Source organism: Vidua macroura, chromosome 1, assembly GCF_024509145.1.
Source record: "Vidua macroura isolate BioBank_ID:100142 chromosome 1, ASM2450914v1, whole genome shotgun sequence".
Taxonomy (NCBI): Eukaryota; Metazoa; Chordata; class Aves; order Passeriformes; family Viduidae; genus Vidua; species Vidua macroura.
In genome coordinates this window covers 46,837,891-46,862,421 of record NC_071571.1, presented here as the reverse complement: position 1 = coordinate 46,862,421, position 24,531 = coordinate 46,837,891, and the positions used below count along the sequence as shown (strand labels likewise).

The 24,531-nt window shown below is 43.6% G+C and overlaps 1 protein-coding gene across 1 annotated transcript in view; it reads left to right on the top strand.

The window, feature by feature from the left end:
- The first annotated feature begins 2,265 nt into the window (after window positions 1-2,265).
- Window positions 2,266-24,531, top strand: part of TBX20 (T-box transcription factor 20) — a 33,825-nt gene continuing 11,559 nt past the window's right edge. Inside the window, exons 1-6 of the mRNA XM_053988938.1 lie at window positions 2,266-2,392; window positions 4,542-4,776; window positions 6,074-6,238; window positions 11,453-11,561; window positions 17,103-17,261; window positions 20,624-20,700. Of these exons, the coding sequence (XP_053844913.1) occupies window positions 2,266-2,392; window positions 4,542-4,776; window positions 6,074-6,238; window positions 11,453-11,561; window positions 17,103-17,261; window positions 20,624-20,700 (872 nt within the window). The remainder of the gene's footprint in view (window positions 2,393-4,541; window positions 4,777-6,073; window positions 6,239-11,452; window positions 11,562-17,102; window positions 17,262-20,623; window positions 20,701-24,531) is intronic.

Genomic DNA, 24,531 nt, shown 5'->3' with positions numbered 1-24,531 from the left:
GACGGACGCACAGAAATATCCACGGTCACCCACCGCCCCTCTCCCCTCAGCCCCAATGGACCGGGGGCAGCCCCTGCTAGGGACAGGTATGTTACGACCTCACTGCTGGGGGACGGAAATAAGCAAGGGAAAAAGAGAGGTTGTTTGGGGGGTTTTGGTTGTTTGGGTTTTTTTCGGCTTTGTTTTGGTTTTTTGTTTGTTTGGTTGGTTGGGTTTTGTTTGTTTGTTTGTTTGTTTTGTATGATCTGCGCTGTTACTTTGACAGGAACCTGTGGGTTTTATTATCCTTACTTGCGCGGCGGGGACAGTAAGTAGGAAACCAAAGGAGACTTAGGCATCCCTGTTAACACCAGAGGAAAGGTGAAGAGGGTAACTTCCCTGGCTGTTTGTACCCTCCTTTGCCTTTCTTTTCAGGCAGGCCGGACCCTGCTTTTCAGGTAGGGCCAAATGAGCGCAGGGCCGAGAGCTCGGGACCAGTCCCGGAGGGGTCCCAGGAGCGGGGCTGTCGCGCAGCGAAACCGGACCCATAGTTGGCGGGATGTCCCTCGGGATAAAGTGGTAAAGTGTCAGGGGACTTTTTGTTTGCTTTTTTAAAGATTGGTGTCGGCAGAACCTCTCGTCTCTGCTTCCCTGTGTCAAGCAAGAGGCGATGCTTCGTGAGCTGATCCTCCCGGCTCGCCAGCCGCGGGACTGGCTGTGCTCTCCCCTTTCGCCCCTCTCCTCCCGCTAATGCCTGAGGCGAGACTTGGCCCCCAGACCGCTGTGGGCCACGCCGATATTCTCTGCCAGGCGCTTTAGGCGCTTCTAAATATGCACGTCCCGTTTGCGATAGACATTCTATCTATTAGCAAATTCAGGTAACAAAAGGGCAAACTGCAGTTGATTCGCGCTGATCTCAAAGCGATAAAGCACTATTTCGTCTTCCCCACTCCACTGGCTGGGAAGGGTGACCCAAATGATTCTTTCTCCATAATAATTAATTAAGTGTATGTAGTAGGAACGGGATCGACACCGGGTATGTATGCTCCTGGCACGAGCCTGCATAATAAGAGTCCTTGGGCTCTGTTCTAGGTTTAAAAGGTGGAACTTCATTGATAAAGTTGCAAGTCCTCTTGTGAGTCGGTCTAGCGAGTAAATATCTTCAGTGATATTTTTATTTAAAGGAATTTAATGAAACGCACCGCTTTTCTTTATTTAATTTATTAATGAGAGTATGTTTACATTGTATGTGTGAAAGAGTACTGGTGAGAAAGTTACTTAAATCACCGCCTTAGAATAAGCTACTTGTTGGTGCCATCAGCCCGTCCCGACTTTCTCTGTCTTATGTGCTTGATCAATGCCATCTATTTCGCCGCAGCCGATGAAACGGATTTGAAGAAAACTGTGCGATCAGCGGCCCACGCACTGGTTTGGCTGAGAAGGGAATGCTGCAAGGGTCTCACCTGGAGTCGGCGAAGACGAGTACATCTCACCGGGATGACAATATTTGGGATCCGGTGCAGCAAAACCAAGGGTACGATCAGTCTTAAGGAACATTCTGTCCCAACAGAAAGCACACAACGACGAAGACGGCTGCTTTGAAAGCTGCGGTCTTTTAATACTTGAATGTAAAAGAGAAAACTGACACTCACACACACGCACCAGAAAAATTCACAATTACATTTCATCCTTTCAAGCGCCTCTCCGCCGTTTCTTGCCTCGGCAAAGCGAATAGCCTAGGGACCTTCTCGGGAGCATCCCTGGCCGCGCGGCCTGCCCCCTCCTTCCTCCCTCGGGGCTCAGAGGAGCGGATGGCGCTCCCCGAACCGCAGCCGGGGCCCCGGCGGGGAGCGGGGCTGGGGTGCCCGAAAGGGGAGCGGCTGCAGGGAGCTGTCCCGAGGGCCGGCCGCCCCCTCCCCACCCTGCGGGCGGGCAGGGCAGGGCAGAGCCGAGCCCTCCCGTCCCCTCTCCTCCCTTCTCCTCCCCTCCCTCCCTCCTCCTCCTCCTCCTCCTCCTCCTCCTCCTCCTCCTCCTCCTGCTGCTGCTGCCCGCCTCCGCCCCCTCCCCCGCGGCCGGGCCGGGCCGGGCCGGGGCCCTTGACGTGTCCCGGCGCCGATTGGCCGCCGGCCGATAGGATCTCCGCGGCCCCGCGTTAAGGCGGGGGAGCGCGCGGCGCCGGGAGCAGAGCGCTCCCGGTATCCCGGCTCCGCCACCCCCGGCCGGTCCTCCCCCCGCCCCGTCCGGGCAGCGCAGCACCGAGCCGCGCCGCGTCCCCGCACAGTGGCCATGGAGTACACGCCGCCCCCCAAGCCGCAGCTCTCCTCCCGGGCCAACGCCTTCTCCATCGCCGCCCTCATGTCGAGCGGCAGCTCCAAGGACAAGGAGTCCCCCGAGAGCACCATCAAGCCTCTGGGTGAGTGGGGATGGGGGTGACCGCCGGTGTCCGTGGGGTCCGTCCATCTGTCCTGTCCGCCCTGGCTCACCCTTCTCACCGCTCCGGCAGCCGGGTCGGGCAGCGGCGCGTCCCCCCCGCCCGCAGGTTTCCCCTGCAGAGAGGAAAGTAGCACCACCTAAGCTTGAAGGTTGAGCGCCTTCATCACCCACGGTTGTTTTTAGGCGAGGCTGTTTATAGCATGAAGAGTTTCCTAAATTCCTCTAGTTTCAGTTATGCCTCTTATTCATCCAGCTTCGCCATTTGCAGAATAATCCCACACTCTAAGGTAGTTCAATTTATCTTCGCTGACATGAAATGAATCTCTTAAATATATATCGCAAATCCACTCTGGTTCTGAAGTCAAAATAGAGACTCTCCGTTGTCGTGCCTACGCTTACAAGGGGTAGTAAAACTTGTGTGTAGACCTGAAAATCCCTTCACTCCACAGTTCTTCGATGTAAATTCATATAGGCTGTTTTGCTCTACGTAGACCGGGAGGATTTTTTTGTAAGCATTTACTATTTTCGGGTAAGCGATTTCTCTCTATTCGGTTGCCTCGATTCAGAATCCTGAAAGCTTTTAAAAAACATTAACATCTTCCCCTCCTCCCCCCCTCCAAGTTTCTGCGGTTTGTCATCCTTTCGTGTATCCAGGAGTTCGCAGAAAACTACAAAATATGTGTTAAGCTTTCAGGGCGCCAATGAACAGGATTACACTCAATCTTAAAAGAATTCAGAAAAGGCAGCTCCTCAGTGTCTGTTGCACCTAATCAACTGTCTCAAAAGATTTCACGTAGTCTAGGGATTCATTGTGAACTTCAGTTTTAAGTCTGGGCGCTAATGTAGGCCGGGAAGGTTGTAGTATTCCCTGTCGGCATATTTACATGGGTTTGTGTTAAACTTAGTGTTAGTGCAATTGCTTTTTTTTTGTTTGTTTGTTTGGGTTTTTTTGTTTGGTTTGGTTTTTTGTTTGTTTGTTTTTGTTTTCTTTTTTTTTCCCCTGAAAATGCTTATTTAATTTAACTTTTCAAAAATTTTAACCCCTTCCCTCATATCGTTCAACTAAAACTCGAAGGGAAACGACTGTCTGTGACTCGGTTTTTATTAACTGGAACTTTAGGCAAAACCTTTCCCTGGAGGGGCAGGGTGCGTTCGTGCTCCTCCCGTTCTTTGGCGCCGGATCCGTCGCCGCATCCCGGTGCCGCATCTCGGGGCCGGGCAGAGCCTTCGCAGCCCTGCTCCCTTCTGGCCTCGCCTCCGGCGGAAACTCCCAACGGAGCTGCTGAAGCGCCCGAAGCCTCCCGGGTCTTGCGGGGGTGGGCGGCAGCGCCGGCGGAGCCAGACGTGGCGGGCGGCCCGCGTCGGCAGCAGCTACTGCACCCGCGTAGGTTGCGCGGCCGCACGCAGCTCCTCCGGAGCCTGTTTCTCCAAAGGAGCGGGTTCAGTGTCAGCAAACCGGCTGGCAGACCCAGCTTTCCCGAGAGAGTGAGCCCGTGCCCGCTGTTTAATTAGCATTTGGGATTCGCTTCCCCGCGAAGGAAGAGCGGAGCCTGCGCGGCCGCGCTCGAGCACTTTCTGCGTTGCGCTCTCTGCCAGCGGCGCAATCCAGGAGCAGCGTCCCGTGCTCCCCCAGCGTGACCCTGGCCCTCAGCAGCCCCTCGGCGCCCAACGCTCCCGTTTTAATGAGAATTAGTGACCTTCCCGTGGAACCCCTCGGTTAGCGGGGGGGCAGCGCGCAGGGCTGGCTCTGCCCCGCCGTGCCCCGCGGAGCGGATCACAGCCGGGCGGCGGCGAGGCCGGGGCTGTACTGCTCCCGCCGCCCCCCGGGCGTCTCTCCCGGTGCGTCTCTGGGGAGTGGCGCCGCTGCGGGCTCTTCCCGGAGCTCATCTCATCGAAAATCACCACAGCTGCCCTCAAATTATGAGGGGACGCCTGAAGAATCGGCCCGGTCTGCGGGTGTGCTGGGGCAGAGCGCGGGCAGTTGAACGATAAATGCCATATAAATATATATATATATATATACATATATATATATATATATATCTCGGTAGTCGCATTGTCCTGGCTGAATCCCCTCTCTCTCTCTTTCTCTTTCTCCATCTCTCTCTCTTTTTCTTCAAACCCTGCAGAACAATTCGTTGAGAAATCCTCCTGCGCCCAGCCTTTGAGTGATTTATCCAGCTTGGACCCTCACGGGGATTTTAGCAGCAGCCCTTCTTCCCTGTGCACCGAGCCCCTCATTCCCACCACCCCCATCATCCCCAGCGAGGAGATGGCCAAAATCTCCTGCAGCCTGGAGACCAAAGAGCTCTGGGACAAGTTTCATGAACTGGGTACCGAGATGATCATCACCAAATCCGGGAGGTAAGGCTGGGCAGCCCCTGAGTTTCCCTCTGGGCATCATTCGAAAAGCGGCTTTGGACAGGGGGAAAAAAGGGCGAAGTTACCTAAAGCCCGCAGTTTTTTTGTATCGGGAAAACAGCACGGCTGGGGGGAGGAGGAGGAGGATGAAGCCCCACGTTTGCCGCAGCCCTTGGTGGGCCCAGCCCGGCGCTGCGCGGTGTGGTGCGCGGAGCCCCGCTGGGGCAGAGGGAGACGCAGCCGGGGCCGGCAGCGAAGTGCGGGGCCGGCTGAAATCCATCCGAGGCGTCCTGGCGGCAGGGAAGAAGTGTTGATTCCCTAATAATAAGATTTGTGACTGAAAGCCTGCAGTGATTTTGAGTCGCTGGGTTGGTACAGACCGAGGGAAACGCGGGGTCGTGGGGAAGTGATTCTGCTAGAGCTTGGTTTGGTTTGTTCTTTTCTCTCGGTTGCAAAAATGCGCAAAAGAATTTCAGGCTTTCTTCTTACCTCAAGCTATGCCGTTTCTTCAATAAAGTTTGTGGGGTTTGGGTCAGTCAAACGCAGTTCGGAGGACCCAAATGTCTTTTCGGGTTTCTTAATCCCCAAAGTTACTTTTTATTAATGTAGTTGCCTGAAGATTTTTTTTTTCTAACTGGGGAGCTCTATCGATATATGTTGTTGTTTTTTTTTTTAATAGGTATAAAACATACAATTTACAGTTCAGTATTTTAAACTGTAAAAAATTATTTAACTTTATTTCTAGTCTACAGGATAACCTTACATTTTAAAATTGTGTTTTGTCAAAAGTTTAGTACGGAAAATAAATGTTTTAGTTTTGAAAATTCCGTTCAAAAATATTGTGAGCAGGCTTAAGAAAACACTATTGTAAAATATGTGAGAATAACAACAGAAATAATTTCTGGAATATTTCCCTTACAGTAGCACGGATCCTGTAAAATATAAATAAATAAAAAAAAATCCAAGTTCCTAAGTATCTATGTATCTTAGCTACAACTATTTTCTGAAATCGTTGTGTACTTCTAACTAACAGGCAAATAGTATATTTCTCCTTTCCTTATTCACTTTTTACCATGTTTTTCTTTTTGCTTCCCAAATATAATTTCGATTTCAAGCTGATTTTTGTCTCCTTATTAGAGAGACACAAGATTTAACTCCCATCATGTGGAAGCAAAATCAATACATGCTTTAAGTTTTTTCAAGGGATTTAAATACAATTCTTACTTTTAACAGCTTTTCAGATGCTATCTTATTTCTGTTGTCTGCCTAAATATTTATTTTCTGATTTGCCTTTTCTTAGGAGAATGTTTCCTACGATCAGGGTTTCCTTCTCGGGAGTGGATCCTGAGGCCAAGTATATTGTGTTAATGGATATAGTTCCTGTGGACAATAAAAGATATAGATATGCCTACCACAGGTCTTCCTGGTTAGTGGCTGGAAAAGCTGACCCTCCTCTCCCTGCAAGGTTTGTAGATTTTATTGCTGGTCTTTCATTTCTCTTTACTTTTTTTTTTCTTTTTTTTCCCCCTTCATGAAATATCTTGTATTAATCTTTGAATTCTGTTTTCAAACAGTTCTCTGAGATTTTGAGTCCATGTTCAACAAAGCTGGTTACAAAACTCGGATTACAATTTTTGTGTTGCAAAATCTGGCCTCAAATCTCTGCTTGAGATTTGATTTATACTGAGTATTCCAAGACATGCAGAATTTGGTTAAGAGTTCTTTTACACATACTGGGGTTTAAAAAAAAAAATATTTAAGTTTGTCATGATTCAGATAAGAAAACTGAAAAAAATTTGATGTGTCTCTTGGATTTTCCCCCCAATATTTGACCTCATAATTTAAAGCCATCCAGGCGCCACCAGCCAAGCCAAAGTAGAAATAAATTGCAGTTCATTGCTGTTTATACTTGAAATTATATTATTTCTGTAACATACCCAGTGTTTACTAACCAACAATTTTATTCTTGATTTTAATCATCTCTTAGGCAGCAGGCAAAGTACAGAACAGTTCCTCAGCACAGTTACTTTCCTTTTCGTTAAAAGATCATGACATATTCTGAGACATCAGGAAAAACCCCTCTGTAAAATAAACTCTCTAAAATAAATTCCCTTTTCTCTACAGAAACAAATGCTTTAGAAATTTAATTTCTAAAGTCATTCCATTAATGTAATTAATGACTGATTCCTTTAAGCACTGGGCAACTGAGGCTGCAGCGCTGGGCTGTACAGTGGGAGGGCACTTCAGAGGAGACCCACACTTCATCGTATTCAGCCCAGCACTTCTGTACCTACTTCAGTCCCCAGGTCCAGTGAGACTGCAGCACATGTCGAAAGGCTTTGCTGAGTCAGAGCCTGAGATATGGAAATAACGCGGATGCCTCTCTGGCTTCAAAGAAACTTTTTGCAGAGGGCTCTGCAGAGGAGCACAGATCTGCTCCAGGTGGCTTAGCCTGGGGTTAAGAACTTGCTTATTACAGAGGCAGAAAATATAACTGAAACACGAGAAATGGAAACAATTTTTTTTTTTTGGTCTGTGAGTATAGGCACCAAATTCTGCGTGATTTCCTTATATAAATAGTTGAACTGAAATCTTGGTGACTGGTGATCTCTGGAAGGCTGTTCAGGGAAGTAAACAAACAAAAAGCGCAAGCAGAGAAGCTGTGATTAAAGACAGCAACCTAGGAGTTATGTCTGCTTTGTTTTCATGGCCAAAAACTCCTTCTTGCAATGTGGTTAACGTCTGAGGGCTTCATTTGACGTATTGTAATGGGCACTGATCAAAACCCAAAGAAAAAACACAGATCCTGCTCCAAAGGAATCAGCATCAAAAGAAGAAATAACAGAAAAACAGAAATAATTTTAAGGCAGGATTTCCCCCTTCTTATTTTTTCTGTTCACACCCCTTTTGGGATACCTTTAAATAGATTTCTAATTCACACTCTCTCTGGCATGGACTTACTCAACAAGGAAGTACTAGAACATAAGAGAAGAGACTGGAATAATTAGCAATTGCCCTACTGAGTATTGGATAAATCCTCCTTGAAATTTAACAGTTATTTTTATTGTACTGTGGTGACTTTTGGTAGTCCTCAGCAGATCAGTGCCCCTATGTGCAAATCTGCGCTGTTCCATTTTCAGGATGCTTTGCCCCCACGTGTGAACGTACACCTTTCCTGCTTCATTTTCAGGATGATTAGTTAAACAGACTATTGACCAGAGCACAGGCAGAGATAGCTTTTTCTTTGTGCAGACGGTACTTACATATACATATTTATGCACTTTGTCCTCCTTATATGTCCCTTAGGTGAAAAAAGGATGTCAAGAGGTTCAGTTCCAGTGTTTGCATTACCAGTGCTTCTTCTAGAGAGTTAACGCATCTTTTCAGTCTTGCTTGAAAAGATTAAAAGTAATTCTCCTCCTGTCTTGAAACGAGTTTGGTCCTGCTCCAGTAACAAAACCCTTAAGGAAGTTATGATTTCTTGTCCTCCAAACACAGGGTTTTAGCTCTCCCTGCTTGAGGAGTGTCAGTGAGAGGTGTGTGTGTTTAGTGTCTGGGAACTGGTAACAAGGTACTTACTCCCCACACACACATTACTGCTTGCATCTGCCTGGGCATAGTGACATCAGGGGAATAATTCAGTAGTTGCATTGTGCCTGGGTGTAAGACTTTGCAGGATTGAACCAGTTTGATGGTTTTACTCTTTCCATTATAAAAATAACTTTCAACGCTATGGCAGTTTTGTAGGGTTTTTTTGGGTTTTTGGTTTCTTTTCAAATTAGTGAGTATTCTGTGATTCTGTTTGAAAGATTAGCCCTTCAGGGAACTTTCTATTAAAACCAGTTTTATCCTTGTCTTCCTGCTGTCAATGTTGAAGACAAGTTTATGTTGCAATGAACAAGTTTATGTTGCAACGAGCACTTAAATAAAAATACTTTTCAGAAAGTCTTTTGTAAATCTTCTAAAGTGGTATCTGGGGATAGAGTTCCTATGTGATATTTTGTGTTTGTCTTCCACATTGTTAAAACTGTGTGAAACATCAGTTCAGTAAGTTTTAGCATGTACCTTTATTTAATCTTCTTCCTTTTTTGCCTCATTTCTTTCACTCAAAAGTTTGTCCCTATATTTTTTTAAACTGTATTTGTCTACAATAATTTGTTCAATGAACTTAGTGTTTACAGACTTATGGAGAACTCTAGGCAGGAAAAACGGTATTATATTTGAAAATTATTTGAGACATTATAGTAAATAAAAGTAGCATGCAGGGGGCTTGGGGGACCAGACCATCTGTTAAAGTAAATAGAGGGAGTGCAGTGTTGCATTCCAAAATGCACAAGAAAGAAGCAGTACCCAAACCTTGTGTATATCATAAAACATTATATACCGTGGAGCAAATTCACACCCAAATATGGCTCCTAAATCCTTTGTGAATTGAAGTGAGGAGCCCCTCACATCTGGCTGGCCTTGGGCAGCAGATCCTAGGCAAACTTCAGGGAGAGCCTCGTGTGCTGTGCTGGAATGTGCACATTTATCTCACTGACCTGCTTGCTCGTGCACACACGTGGTCTTGCCAACAACTTCTGCTTTAGAAATTGCTCTGTCAAGTGTTCAACACGCTTCCCTGAGGGGTGCAAGCTCAGGTTGTGGGACAAGTGTGGGAAATAGGTGTAGCTCACCAGGTGGAATCCTGTGTTGCAGTGGGATTGTTGAGGTGTAGCAAATGGGCAAAGAAAAGTAAGGTCTGTTATTGTATTGTATACCAGTAATTGATATTCTGGTGCCCACCCTTCAGTGACTTTCCTGTTAGCACTCTGCTTACAAGCACTTAGTAACTTTAAAGCAGTGCCAAGCATTAACCATGATGGTGTAAAACAGTTGTGCTCAGCTTTTCAGCACAGGGAGGTTTTTACTCATTCCCTGCACATATTTGAAATACTTTGGCTTCTTGGTCCCAATTAGCCAAACCTTGCTGTGTCTGACACTCTGTGAGCACAGTAAACATTATTAGCTATCCAGACACTCAAAATTAGGAAGCAGGCTCAAAAAAAAAATCACAGCTCTAGCTGAAAATTTGCAGGGCATGTTTGACACTCCTTTTGTTTTGCCTTCCCTAATTCAGGGCTCTAAATATTGAAATTTTCACAGTTTTTTAGAGGAAGGTAAAGTTAGTTTTCATGAGAGCTAAGATTCTTTTGACATAACATGATTCCAGGTCTTGGTATTTCACAATACATCATTATTTTTTATGAGCTTTGCAGGGCAATCAGCAGAGTCAATAGCAGTAAGGACGCCTGCATGCTAGGAATATTTTATTGTGACAGGAATCCTGGCTCAGCATCCCTCCCATGGACAGAGCTAGAGCAGCCAAGCTGTGCTTTGGATCAATGTAAGGAAAACATCCTGCACATCTGAGGCGAGCTGTGCTGGTAAAACTTTAGTTTCACTGTGTCTTGGGGATTCTGCTGGCAAAAACAGAATACAGGATCAAATCTCCTTCCTCTTTGAGCAACAGGGCTGCTCTCCCCAGTGTCTTTAGTATGGGCATTCCTTGATTAGGGATCAGCGTGCTCTATTGGAGAGTTACGCCCCACCGTTTAGTGGTTTTTCCATTCTAAAATCGTAGCTCAACAACAAGGACAAATGTTTATCTTCCTAACCTGGCAGCTCAGTCCTGCCCCACCCACCTAATGGAAGAAAGTCATTTGTGAGGCCAAAGACATCACCCAAAATGAGAGTCAGGCCCTCAGTGAGTGATAACCAATGCAGGCAATAGCAAAACAGGGCTGGTTTGCACTAGCTGAAGATCTAGTCCAGTTGTTAATTTTCCAGCACGAAAGAACAGTTGAGTTAATAATTTTCAGCAATACATTTTTCCTATAAAATCATTGCTCTTCAATAGCATGGCACTTGTAATTAGTGCAGTCATAATGTATATATCATTGTATCTCCATGTCTTCTTGCTTCCTTTTCTTCTGCTTAATTTCCCAAGTGTAGGATTGTTAATAGCAGAGCTGCAACTAATTTTTCATGTCAGACCACTGTGCTGGACTGCAGCCTTCAACCTCTTATAAACAAACGTCACCACAGCAAATGTGTGATCGTGTGCAGGTTAAAATCATTATCACGGCTTAATGTTACATATAAAGAAAAATGCATTTTTATCTGCATTCCCCCACTATCTCTGTAATGACACCATGTTTTTTCTCTTGGAGTTGTAGTCATTGTTATTTTAAGTGCTTGTTAGTACAGCTGTGGGGAGAGACATGATCAATTTTTCATTTGGGAAAAGACACAACAGGGAATGTTAATGTCTCCATTTTAGATAGTGGGATAAAATAATAGTTATGGTTAAGGAGCAGTCTAGCACTCAGACACAGGATTCTCAATTATGTTCCAGTGAATTAAATAAGTCATCTGCTTTACTGTCCTTCATGAATTGCTTTATTTCAGGAATTCATTTATTTGGGGGAGATGGTATCATTCTAGCAGCAGATTTGTATTACCCTAAGTTCTTAGGAACTTTGTATTACCCTAAGGCCTCAGGATATGCCCGTGAAACCACTGCATATCCCAAATGCAAAATGACATGTGGATTTTGACTTCATACCGAGGTGGTGCCCACACACAAACCCAGAGGTGAGATTTTATTTTGAGCAGGCATTTCCCCTGTGTTTTTTAGGTTGTATGTGCACCCGGACTCCCCGTTCACAGGAGAGCAACTACTGAAGCAGATGGTGTCCTTCGAAAAAGTCAAACTCACCAACAACGAGCTGGATCAGCATGGCCATGTGAGTACCTCTAGGGGTGGGAAAGGGAAAAGAAATCACCAAGGAATTGCTTGCTTGTGCCACAGGGCTAAATGGGAGAGAGACTGCCATGGGGAAAGGCTGCCATGGTCCCCATGTTACACCTCTTTTAGCCAGCCCTTCATACCACAGGGGTGGAAGATGTTGTGTGAAGCTAAAATGTGTTTGGTTTAACATGTTTAAGGGTCCTTTTGGGTTCCTTTGCTCTTGAGGAACAGGCAACTTTCAAAGTCAGGATTTTCTGTAATATTTCATAAGGTGGAGCCTGGATCAATGGTTCAAATCATGCTCCTACTTCCATTAGAGGCAAAACATCCATCAGGGACAAGTTCAGGGTAGAGCTGAACATCAGAGGAAGGGATAGAAGGAAGGCAGATGAGCCTTTTGTTGTGCTTCTGCTTGCATTTTGCTGTGACTTGGCAATATGCTCTGCCACGTGCCATGGCCAGCAAGCCCACATGCTTTTATATGTGTGCTTGGAAGCTCCCTGCAGGTCACTTCAGGCCACCTGTTAGGGTTGGGTCTGTCAATAAGAGCTCTTTTACTTCCAGACTCATAGCAGCATGGGCTCAGAGTCAGAAGAAAATAATGACCTGACATCAAAGCAGGGTCTGTAGAATTATAAAATGTAAGTGTGCCTCAATTGCCCTTGAAATAACTGTAGGCTAACTGCAAGTCAAGGTGCCAGAAGGTGGGCTTGGGCCTCTGAAGGAGACAAGTCCCAGCTCTGATTGGTGCCAGTTTGTTGTCCCAAGTCCTGAGGCTGGAAGATGGTGAATAGGATTCAGAGCTGCTTGCCACGGGTTCCTGCTATGCTCCATCAGTGGGGACAACTACTGTAGTTATCTGAGCGCCTAGTGGTAGGTGGTAAGAATAGGTATTGTCTGTCCTGTTCTCTCCTCTAGAGTGCCTGTAAAATGCAGGAACGACTAGGTAGTGCTTCCAAATTGCAAAGAAAGAGCTAAATTTCCTCTGGTTTGGTGATTCTCTCGGGGAAGGCAGAAGGAGCAAGGGGACAGATTTGAAAGAATCGTTGGCTGGGAACAGGGCAGTTCAGTTCAGAAGAATGGGCATAAAGGCAGGATTAGTAAATGAGGTGTTGGGAAGACAGGAATGATTTTGAATTCTAAAGCATGTGTAGGGGTAACTAATTCGTTCAGCTGAATAATTGCAGAATACAATGTTTCAGAAATCCCTTCTCTAGCGTGGTATTTATTGCCTGGACTGTGGGAGACCCTGGCCATTTGTCTCAGCTGTGCTCTGTGCAAATGTTTCTCATCCAAAAGAGAATTTTCACTCACTTCAAGAACTGAGAATTGAACCACAGCCGTGATCATTTAAAATACATCCTGGAAATAACAGCATCAAAAATAGCTGAAAACCCCAAACAAATAAACAAAAAGAAAGCCCAGATAGATGCCTCTGTGTCATTCTTTTGTAGAGATCCATCTGTGTGTGTATTGTTCTTGAACCCAGTTCCCACCGTTGTTCCCTTCAGGAACAACGTGGAGAATGGTTTTGCTTTTTTCCTCTCTTTTATTTCATGATCTATAGAAGGGCGAAGCTGAAGATTTGTTGGCTCTATCACTGAGTGATGATAGAGCAGTATACGTGAGCACTTAAAAAGAAGCATTTTTCATCATAACAGGGGCCATGTGTGCCTCTAATAAAGGGCTCGCAGCAGTATATTGCAAGCTAGTTAGGAGAGCTGCAGTTCCCAGAAGCCCAGAGGAGTAGGAAGAAGAAGTAGGTCTGAGGAGCTGTCGGGAACAGAGACATGTGGCAGAGCAAGAAGATGTAATTGTCTCAAATACAGGCAGCAGAAGAAAATGATCCATAGTGTTTGAGACGCAGCCTTCCCATTAATTTCCGGAGAAGCAGAGGTTGATCCCATTCTTTGCACAAAGGCTCTGGACAGCCAACGACAATGGAAAGTTTTGTGTGCTCAGTTAAGGATAAGCCCTGAAGGCTTGATCCTGTGTTGAGATTTGAGTGACAGGTGTTATCCCTTCACAGAGCACTCTCTTTTATATTTTGTGGGGGTTTATGTTCCAGATTAGGATGTCAGGTTTTATGAGCTGCCTTACTGAAGCTATGCAAATGCCATCATTGGATGATCAGTAGAATTAAGGAAGAAGTCAGTTCTCTGGAGCCTTTAAGGAGGGTGCACTGTGCTATGGCCCATGGCATTTCTGAACTCCTGTGTATGAAGAGAAGAGGAGAATTGAAACCCCTCCTGAAATCTCTCCCTTCAGTTTGAAAGAGCCAGTCTTCACTTTTTAATTATGTTTGATAAGACATGTTGGCTCCTGAAGAAGTTTGGATGACCCAAAAGACGCCTTTAAATACTAGTCACAGGTAGGGAAAATGGACCCAGCCTGATTCCAGTTTGTTCTAGTTGCTTGCTTTCTTCACCATCCAGAAGACAGTTTTGGGTGTTAAGGTAATTGTGGTTTGCTTGTAGGGTGGTTCCCTTCCTGAAAAGGAAGAAGTGGCATTTGGAAGTGGAAGAAGAGAGGCATTTGTTTGTTCTAGCATATGTTTGTTTTCTCTTATTCTGAGACTTTTGGGATTGGCAAGCATTTCTGATTGTGTACCTTCAGCAGCATGTGTAACCCCAGAGTTATGCACATATTCTCCCCAAGCCTCAGGCAGAAGTCTTAACTCTGTGTGCATGGCATACAGCTCACTGCATGGAAACACTTTCAGATATCCTTACCAGAGGAAGGAAATGGCTCCTATCTCTAGATTTTTACAGCCAAGCAAGAAATTGCCATTTTTCTGTCTGTGAAATATTTATGAATGTGACATTTCCCCCCATTTTTTTAGTGATACTATTCACACACAGTACTTCCTTTAGGACTTTTCATTGCCGTTCATTGGAGAGCCATCATTTCTGGATTATGGTGAGGTGAGCCATGAGTGTATACATTATTCTAATAATGTACTTGGCATTATTTTTGGCATTTATTCAAACACATGAATCTATGCAAAAGCAAACTCAAAGCTGTGAGCATGTTTAATAAATAACTGTGAAAACTGAAAAGGGGTCATGGAATAGCCACAAGGAGTTATGCCCAAGTTTTTTTAGTCAGAAGTTAGGAACCTTTGTGCTTTCAGAAAGAAAATTTTACATGGTAATGCTATTATTTGGTGAATATGGAAGTGGCACTCACAGCACAGTTCCTGAATTCAAACCCATCTTGGAATTTTGCAGCTGGTATCCAGATTGCCTCTGGCGACTGGTCTGCAGCCAGTGGGAGCCAGATGCCTACAAACTTGCCTGACCTTACAGCAATCAGGAACCTGTAAGGAGGTATCCTGGTCATCTCCCCTGACTCAGGCTGTCAGCACAAAGGTAGATGGGGTAGCTGAGGGCCTGTGGCTGCCAGCAAGTATGTGCAGGGGGGCTGCCATGAATATATGGGCACCTGATGTACCTCTTGGGGCATGCCAGCAGGATTGTTACTGAGCTGGCATAAGGGATTTTCTGATAGCTACACCATGCAGGAGGGGACTGCTTGGACTTTGAGGCCACTCTTGCAGTCTGCTCTGTGAGGAACACCCTGTGAATCTAACTCCTTTGGGCTGTTTTTATATGGTCCTAATGCAAGAAGTTGCACAGATATTAAGGAGTGTCTTTGTGTGTCATCAGCAGCTTGTGTCAGGGTGCAGGTGGAGAACTACACATACAGACCCTCACATGAAGGAAATGGTGACATTTACCTTGGTCATGGGTGTTTTGTGACCTGGCTGCATTCAGTACTTGTTTTGTACGTGAATGACCAGACTTGCCTCTGGTGGGAATGAGAAATGTAGAGTACCACGTCAAGGGAAGTTATCCATGTGCATTCTATTTTATGGAAAACTTTCATAACGGATTACGTGGTCTTGTTTGAGAAATGTAGTTCCTTTATCACAGTTTGCATTCAGAGAGGAGTGAAAGGAAAGGGCATGTGTGGGAGCTGCTCTCAACTTTTTCCTCCTTCCGCCTGACTGCTGCTCAGATGTAATGCTTTGGTGTGGATATCATGGCCATGAAAGGCAATGGAAAGCACCAAGGTCTGTGGGCTAACCCCTCAGTAAGCTCATCACCATCCACACACCCTGCTTTAAAATGTCTTTTCCATCTGCTTAGAGCACTCCAACTAACTAGGATGGCAAGACAAAATTTTCCAAAGAGGGGGAAAAGTGCTAAGGATATTAAAGGCAAGGTCCATGGCCACTGAGTATATTCCTATATAAAATGGTGAAGTGCTTTGACAAAGGACCTGAGCTGGTTAAAGCAAACATGCAACACTTTCAGGATGATGGTTCACTGTCATTGCAATGTCTTTCTTGCTGCTCTGTGCCTCCTCACAAAGTCTCAGTGTGAGTCTTGGCAATATTGGCCCCAAAGGAGCAGCAAAGAAAAACACTGATGGAAATTGTAGCCATGATAGAGCTGTCTCTAAGCTCTCCACTCCAATGCAATGTGCAACCTTTCTCATTGACTTAGCATGAAATACTGCACTGCTCCTGCTATGTTCAGCTGAAGTTAACGCTTCCTGAGGAATGCACATTAGCTATTCCAGATGTACGGAGCTGACTGTAATGTCGTTATGGCCCCTGCAAAATAGAACCACCCACACCATTGCCAATTTTGTCTTGTGACTGTGATTATATCCAAAACAAGGGCTGGTGTGAGCTGAGCTCTGTATTTAATTCTTATATTGTAATACTGTGGTTAGAGACCGCTGAACAGGCCTCCAGCCAGTGGTAACTAAAGCAAGGGGGACTCTTGGTTTGACTCCAGTGAACGTTGAAATTGGTTGGTTGGTACCTTAGATTTAGAATTGTTTTGGGAGCTCGTAAACAATTATTAATGAGGATAGAATAGCAAAACCCAGTCATCTGGGGGTTCTGTACTGGTTTCCCTCCTTGCTCTCATTTTTGGTAGTCTGCGGTGAAGAGCACCCCTGAAGGAGTTTGTTTTAAAGGTTTGCCACAGTGAAAGGCTACGTGGAGTTTTACTTTTGGTCAGATGGTTTGTGCTGCTGTTGGTAGGTTTTTGGATGGGTCTAATTTTTTCCGTTATTTTTTTTTCTGAGGGATTTGTGACTGTTTTCATTCTGCACATGTGCGTTTTTGCAAGTGGGGGCTCTTGGCCATTAGCTTTCAGGAGTTACATATTCACACCTGCCAACCAGGGCACACTCTGGCAGTGACTAATTCTGTATGTAAAACACCTCACCTGTAGGAACAGGTATTTATGCCTCAAGAAATGCATGCTCACCAGTGGCGTAGGAGTGAGAGGAGACTAGCTCCTGGGATGCCTGCTTTTCCACCTTCATTTCCTGGAACTGCCCAAAGGAACTGGAGAATTTGCTCTGAAAACCAGCCCCTGGCTGGGTAGATTTCAGATGCTTCCCCTGTAGATCTTCCCCCCATCCCCCTCTCCCCCACCCCCTCCATGGTTTTATAGCCTTTAAGGGCTCTGTCACCCTTCCTCTCAGGACAGTACTCCATCATTCTTCCTTGCAGATAATTTTGAACTCCATGCACAAGTACCAGCCAAGGGTGCACATCATTAAGAAGAAGGATCACACAGCTTCTTTGCTAAATCTGAAATCAGAAGAGTTCAGAACATTCATCTTTCCAGAGACAGTTTTTACTGCTGTTACTGCCTACCAGAATCAATTGGTGAGTAGAATTGCTAATTTCCACAGATGTAACTAGATACCACCCTGCTGAAAACTCCTTCTGCCCAATCTAAACTAGAAAAATTTCTGCTATAACCTACCTTTCTATGCCAATCTTATTCACATTCATGAGTAATTCCTGAAGATACAGCAGTAGTACAGACTTCAAAGAGCAGTAAGGATTATTCATGAGAGTGAAACTGGCAAGTAAGAGGCTTTCTTTTGTCTTCTCCTCTGTCTATACAAAGCTGCTTGCATATTAACATTTAGTCATTTTCTAATTATAGCTCATTAAAGAACTGTTCTTATTTGCAGTGATCTTTCATGCCACAAGCTATAAGCTGAGAGAGATTCTGGTTTGCACATGATGATTTCATGGGCTTAGAAAGTTGACTAAGTAAGCTGTAAAGCTCAAACGTAGGGAAAATCACTAAGAGATATGCTTTTCAGAGGCTGCCCAGATTACATCCAGATGTTTGAATTTCAATTTGCATGCCAGTGAATAATATATACAAAATGGAGGAGATCATAACAATGGATTGCTAATGAGTAATTTTAGGAAGTCTATAAACAATCAGAGAACAGAGAACAGAGGCTCTGCTTGATGGTGGATTGGCCTTTAATATTTAAGTCAAAAATATGCTGTTGCCTTCAGTGTGATTCAGAGAGTGCTTTAAGGACTTACTGACTATGGTACTTCAAAAAAACCCACCTATTTTGCTCCTTAGTTCCCTCAAGTTAAGAAAAATATAGGCATTGCCCAAATATGTGGGCAGGCAGCATCAGAGAGTTCATGTACCTGCTGGATTATTTAAAGAAGTAGGCATTTCCTAATATGAAGCAAAAGCAATTTTGAAACTAAGGCATAGGGTGCCATGGAAGCTCTGAAGATAATATTAGTAATATTAAGTCAGTCCTTATGACAGACCCCACATCCTGCTTTAAGGCTTTAATGTATTGATTTAGACTTAGATTTGTATCTGAATGCTGTAGAAAACATACTCAGCACCTGGTAATCCCAAGAAAATAATGTTTGGACAGACAGATAGATTTTTCCATGTAACTTTCTTTAGAAACCAGCAAAATAGTAACAGGCACAAAAACAGCTAAACCCAGAATTTATTTCTGTAAGATGGATTTTTGTCTACCAACGATATTTACACTAGAGATGTTTCTAAACTAAAAGCACATACATTCGGTCCTGGAAAATTTCTCAATGGAACATCTCCGGAACCCCTAGAGGTTGATCTTGTCATTTTATTTATGACTAATGAAAATTGAGCCTTTTTTCATTTTTGCCATTTCTTTCAGAACTGTTTTAAGAAGGGATTGATTACATTTCTGGAGGTTATTAGATAAAAGCTAAATACATTACACTTTCAACAAACTATCTCATAATTTAAGATTTAAAGGGCATGCATTTATTTAAACAGTCAAACCACTGCCACAGAGTTGAATTGTAGGTCAGATTTCATTTTAAAATGCTTTCTAGCAGATGTTCTCTGATTGTTTGTGAGACAGTCTCTCAGGAAAAATATGGCCATAAATGATTGTGAGTCTCATCTGGCTTTGGTGGATACAAAAAGTTTCTTCTGTGATGTCATACCAAAACTTTAATATCAGGAAGATGGAAGTTTGATTGGTGAAAATATACTCAAGAGATGAATAGACATCCTTATTGTTCTGTAGTGCAGTTGGCTTGGTGTGTCGGTGATCTCAGTCAATGGAACTAGTTAGAGCTTGCCTTTTTTCAAGGTGATTTTCAAAATGCTGCCGTAAAAATCTTCACTGGATGTGAGGCACTAACTTGCCACTCTGCAACATCACCATAAGCTAAGGGCTTATGGATGGAAGTAGAATGAGCCTATAACTAATTTTCTGAGCTGTTTCAAGTCCTTGTGACAAGGCTTCAAGGTTGTTTCCACCAGCTGTATATGAGTGATGAGACAGCCTCAAACCCTCCACCATGGACCCTCCACTCAGGTCTATGGCGTTCGACCACTGACAGACTGTTAATTAAAAACTCAGAATTTCCCGTTGTCAGCATGTCCCTTCCTCTCTGTGTTTTCCTCAGAAGACCTCTTTCTCAGAATTAAAAGTTGGTTCCAGTTGTCCTCTTTATTTTTTACATTTTATATAAGTATGTATTTATCCTCTTTATTATTTTTTTTATTTTGGGGGAGAAGCCACCACATTTTGAAATATATCTGTTTGATGAGAGTGTTTCATAGTTTGAGGATTTGGAAAAGATCCTATTTCTTTTTTCCTGAGTCTTGAGGCCCAATTATTAAAAATGAGGTTGTAGCCTCTTTGATACAGGGTTTTTTTGAGGAAAGTCAAGCTGACAAAGCCCCTTAATACGAAATGTTTAGAGTTGTTGATTTTCATAGGCTTAAGCTAGAGCTGGTGGCATTCACTGCCCTGCAGGATAGGTCCTGTGTTTTCTCTCATCAAGCTCTAACTCCCACTTACAATTTTATTTTTAGCTCTTGCAAGAAGTATGGCTGGAAAATCCAAATATTACAGTGATGTCTCAGGTTTTATGCACCAAATCTAAATTGGTTGGATAGACTGAAAATTTCACAAGAACAATGGTGCATTTTTTTTCCTGGTCCTCAAAAAAACATATTGAAAGCCATCACCATATGCTTGAAAAGTTTCACCACAAAGGGGAACTCATATGTTTTGGGGCAGGAGGGATTCCTGGTCAATGGGTCAGTCAGAATGGAAAGGGTGACTGAATGAGTGCACAGGTTTACAGCTACTTTTGAAGAAGTTTATGTTCATGATCTGTGGTTTTTCAAGACTCTGATACTTTCAGTGGGGTTACTCCTTCAATCCAAGTTCTGTCACTTTAAATCTGAGCTCTCCCCACATTTTTCCTACCCTTCCTCTGCCTCTTCTCAAACAAAGCCAGTTGAACTGCCCCTGTGTGGCTGCTGGAAAAAGTTGGTGGTGAAGTGAAGCCACGGCGTCAGGTCGCTGGGGCTTGTGTTGGTTGATGTGCAGGTCCGCCAAGCAGGCTCAGCTGTTAGCAGGGTGATTTGTGCTGCTTGTGGAAAAGACGACCTGATTGATGCTGGTAAAGTGTTTGGATGCTGTAATGCTGTCTGTGGGTGGGTTCCTCCTGCTCTGGGCAACAGGAAGGCTGAGCCTGCTGTGCCCTTTGGTTTTTCCACTGCCACATGTGCAGTGCGCCCTGGTTTGCCTCCTCAGCTTTGCAATGTCTCAGGAGCAGCACATGCACGGGGCAGGCGGATAAAATGAGCAGTGGAGTCACAGGGGATGGATTGGTTAACACTTTGTACGCTGCAGTACCCTGACACTGTATTCGTGTAACGTTGCTCTTTTTTGTGTTCCCAGATAACCAAGTTGAAAATTGACAGCAACCCTTTTGCTAAAGGATTCCGTGACTCTTCCAGACTCACTGATATCGAGAGGTAATGGGGACTTTCTGTTTACTTTCCATGCAGATAAGATAAAGAGAAGAGAGAGTTTGTGGGAAAAGCATCCTTTCAACTCCTGAAAACCTGTGCATTTTAATGTTATCTTGCTGCATATAGTAAGACTCCTCCACATCCTTTAAAAATACTTATAAACTTTATGAAGAAAGAGCTGTTTTGAGTTTTGACATCTGTTCCAGTTGGGGCCTATATATTCATCTTCCTCAGGGGGCTTCTTGAAGGGGGAAGAGGGTCAGTTTTACAACTTCAGAATGAAAAGCTTTTTTCTTATCATGCCATTTAATCCTGTTGAGAGCTGTGAATTGGGTCAATGGGAAACAAGGGCAGTGGTCCTGTGAAAAACATCTTTACAGCTCCCCACTGCTCAACATAGTGGAAAAGAGAGAGGAGAGCTCCCAAAATTCACTTCAGCAATCCCAGACACCAAATTGGCAATTACTGCCATGAGGATGACTCCCATAACTCCCACTCTGACAACAAAGATGCCATTTTTGTTTCACCAAAATTGTATTACAAGCTGCATCAGGGGAAAGCTTTACCCAGAAACTGTTTTGTGTGTGTACAGCTCATTACAAGCAACTGCTGCCATAGGGACAGAAGCATTAACCCACAGCTGAGTTAGGAAATAAACTTCAATCTCTTGGTAGCTTTCCAACACATCACATTTTTATGGTATTGTGTCAAATAACTTGGCAAATGAAGCAAATTAAGCTGCTTGTGTCCTTTAAGCTGGAAGAGAACTTGATGGAGATGGATATAGCACATCCAATTTTTCCTATGAGCACACAATCATGAAAGAAAGTTTGGAGAGGCCAAAACCCTCCAGGCTCCTATGTGGAGATATCCAGATGTATCTGTGAATTGTTTTTCACAGGTGCATGCAGGGGACAAACTGCTCAGTGAAGTCATAGCCACAGAGCTAGAGAAAGTCTTTACATCAGTTCAAAAGTACATCTATCTAAGCAGGACCAATGAATGGGAAATAGTGGTATCCTTCACACACTTACTAGTGACTGGATCATAAGTGATCTGTTGAGTAAATGGGTAAAAGAACAGTAATTTGACGAAAGAAAGCTTGTAGGCTGCAGAGCACACTTGCAAAGTAGTTGAAAATTGTTTCTTAAGTGAAAGCCTTAATTGAAAACAAACAAAAAAAGAGGCAAATTTAATAAAATAGCATGGCCTGCTGTATTGAAAGAATACTGAGGTAAACAACAGCCAAAGCTCAGGTTAGTATGCAATAAATAGTCAAGGAAGGACCTGTCAGAAGAGGTTTCATTATTTTACAGACAAGAGACATCTAACGACACAGCTTTGCAAGGGCGGAAAGAGTCTGAACAGATAAGCTGGGAGAAAAACTTAGTTACCTCTGTGCAGATGAACTGACTATCATGGTGCTGGATATGAAGGGAATTTTTCCAGAGGACATCTTAATATAACAGCACATGGCATGGAGTCAGAAATGCTGAGCATAAGCTGCAGTGCCCTTTTGTTTATTGATAAGTGTAAGAATAGAGCCTGAGACAGGCAGCCGAGCCCAGGAACAAATGTTGCCATGAAGATAAGGCAGACAAATGTGAAGCCTACAATAAATACAAGAAAAGAGAATGTGAAAAGTATTAAACTTACATTAAAACTCTGGATTTGAGAGCCCAAGTTTGGGTGAGGTCTGATTTTGACTTAAGTTACAAAGCTTAGCCCTGATTACTATTACAGTAGTATTTAAAAATTCAAAACCTGCTGCACAATACATCAAGTAATGAGATAATAAAAGTGTAACAGGCAAGTGGGCTGGTAAGAGATTGTTTGAGAATTGCCGAATTTATACAAATGGTGCAGAAGTATCAAGGGGTTTATTTGGTTCTTCCATTAAAATATTCAAGCACATGAAGACATCATTCTCTAAGTGCCCACTGGTTCTATAGATTTCATCTTAGCACCAGCAAAATCACTTAAAGAAATCCGAAACAAAGCAAAGGAAATAACAAAGTGAGATATGACAACAGGAAAAATTTCTTATTTGATGTCCATTGCAACATTAATTGCAAATAGGTGAATCTTGAACAGCACAGCATGACTCTTGCTCAGTCTAATTGGAAACTATAAGATCACTGCTGGAGAAAAATACTTATTTTCCAGGGAAAACACACTTGCACAGCTCTTGAAAATTGAATGGTTCTCTAGAAGCTGTGAAATTACTTTCCCTGCACTGCTCCCTCAGCAGGCGTGCACTCAGCATGTGGATGTGTAGTCTACATTGTGGCGTGGTGATCCTAATGGCCTCCCGTAAAGCATCCCATGATGTTGGGGCCAAGACAGCACTCATTTATCCTGAGTTCTAGCTTTTCCAAATGACCTAAGTAGTGTGAAAGCACACAGAGCTTTGTATTTCATTTCCAAGTATTTAAGCCTGCTTTTTCCTAAACAGCCTTTGGGGAGGGAAACAAATCAGATCAATTGATCTTTAGAGACCTAAAGAAATTAAATTAGTCTGGAGTCAGTTACTGCACTAAACCATCCAGTAATTGGATTGCTTCTTGTAACTGATTGGAAACAGCCTCTATCTGTAACAATATAGGGAGCTTTTCTTTATAGTACATCTGAGAGAAAAACACATCTTTTTATGACATGATGACAGAAATTGCACTTTTTTAACCTAATTGAATATGATTTTATAAATATGTGACTTTAACGATTTCAGGCTTCCCATTCTAGATTTATGATCCTTATGTAAGAAATTCAAGCTGCAAATGCCTTCAGAATTAAATCTGTTGACATTGTATGTGTTGGAGTTGAAATAATATATATAAAGGTAGTGAAATTTGCACAGCAGCAGAGGAGGTAGGCAGCAGCAATGCTTTTGAAATGCCCTGTGTTTTATTTTGTTCCTGTCTAAAGACCATAGAATGGTTTCCTTGTACTCATAGATATATGCAAGTCTTTTAACTATCAGAAAAAATCTTTGGTGAGTTTGGTATAGACTGAACTTTTTGTAGGATGCAAGGTTCCCATCACAATCAACCCTCTCCCTACATTACTTGTGGTAATCTATTTATAGCAATGGGGCAGACTTTATCTGGGGCTACTGGGATTTAGATAAGTTCCTGACTCACCTTTTGATCTTTTTACGTGGTATTTACATCTCCTCTACTATAAAACGGCTCCCACTGTGGTTGTGAATGAAAAAATTGAACATTTAGCAGCAATTACCAGAATGTGGAGCTTAGCATACTGTGGTGTTGACTTTGGGATGCCAAATCAAGTAATGAGGCATTTCTGCTGAAGAAAAAACTGCCACAGGCATAAAGGATGCAGAGGCAGAACCCAACAGATGGATTTTTTTTCATCTTGAGTCTGAATTTATCTTTTGAGTTGTTGTGAAGAATTAGCCTGTTAAAAATAAATAGATAAATAAAGCCATCATAATTACACACTATTCAAAAAATCCAGTGAAAAAGGTGATATTTTCAAGGACAGGAGACAAGTATGTGATAGGCAAGTTCAGGATGTGGATTTTTAATATTTAAGGAGAGAGTTGAATGAATATACCCATCTGCGTAAGTCCAATAATGCTTCTGGGATACTTCAAGAGGAAATATGGAGAAGTAGGGTTGCACACCTAAGTAATTTTTAGGCAGAGAAGGGAAGTATTGGGGGATGGGGAAGTTAGAGAGCAGCATCCCAACTGGATTTGCATGGTAATAAAATTCCAGATTTTCCCCTGAGGAGCTTCATCTCTGAGATGTGGAAATACATCATGCTGGCTTACAAGGCTGTAAGCAAAGTTCATGCTAATGCCTAGATAGG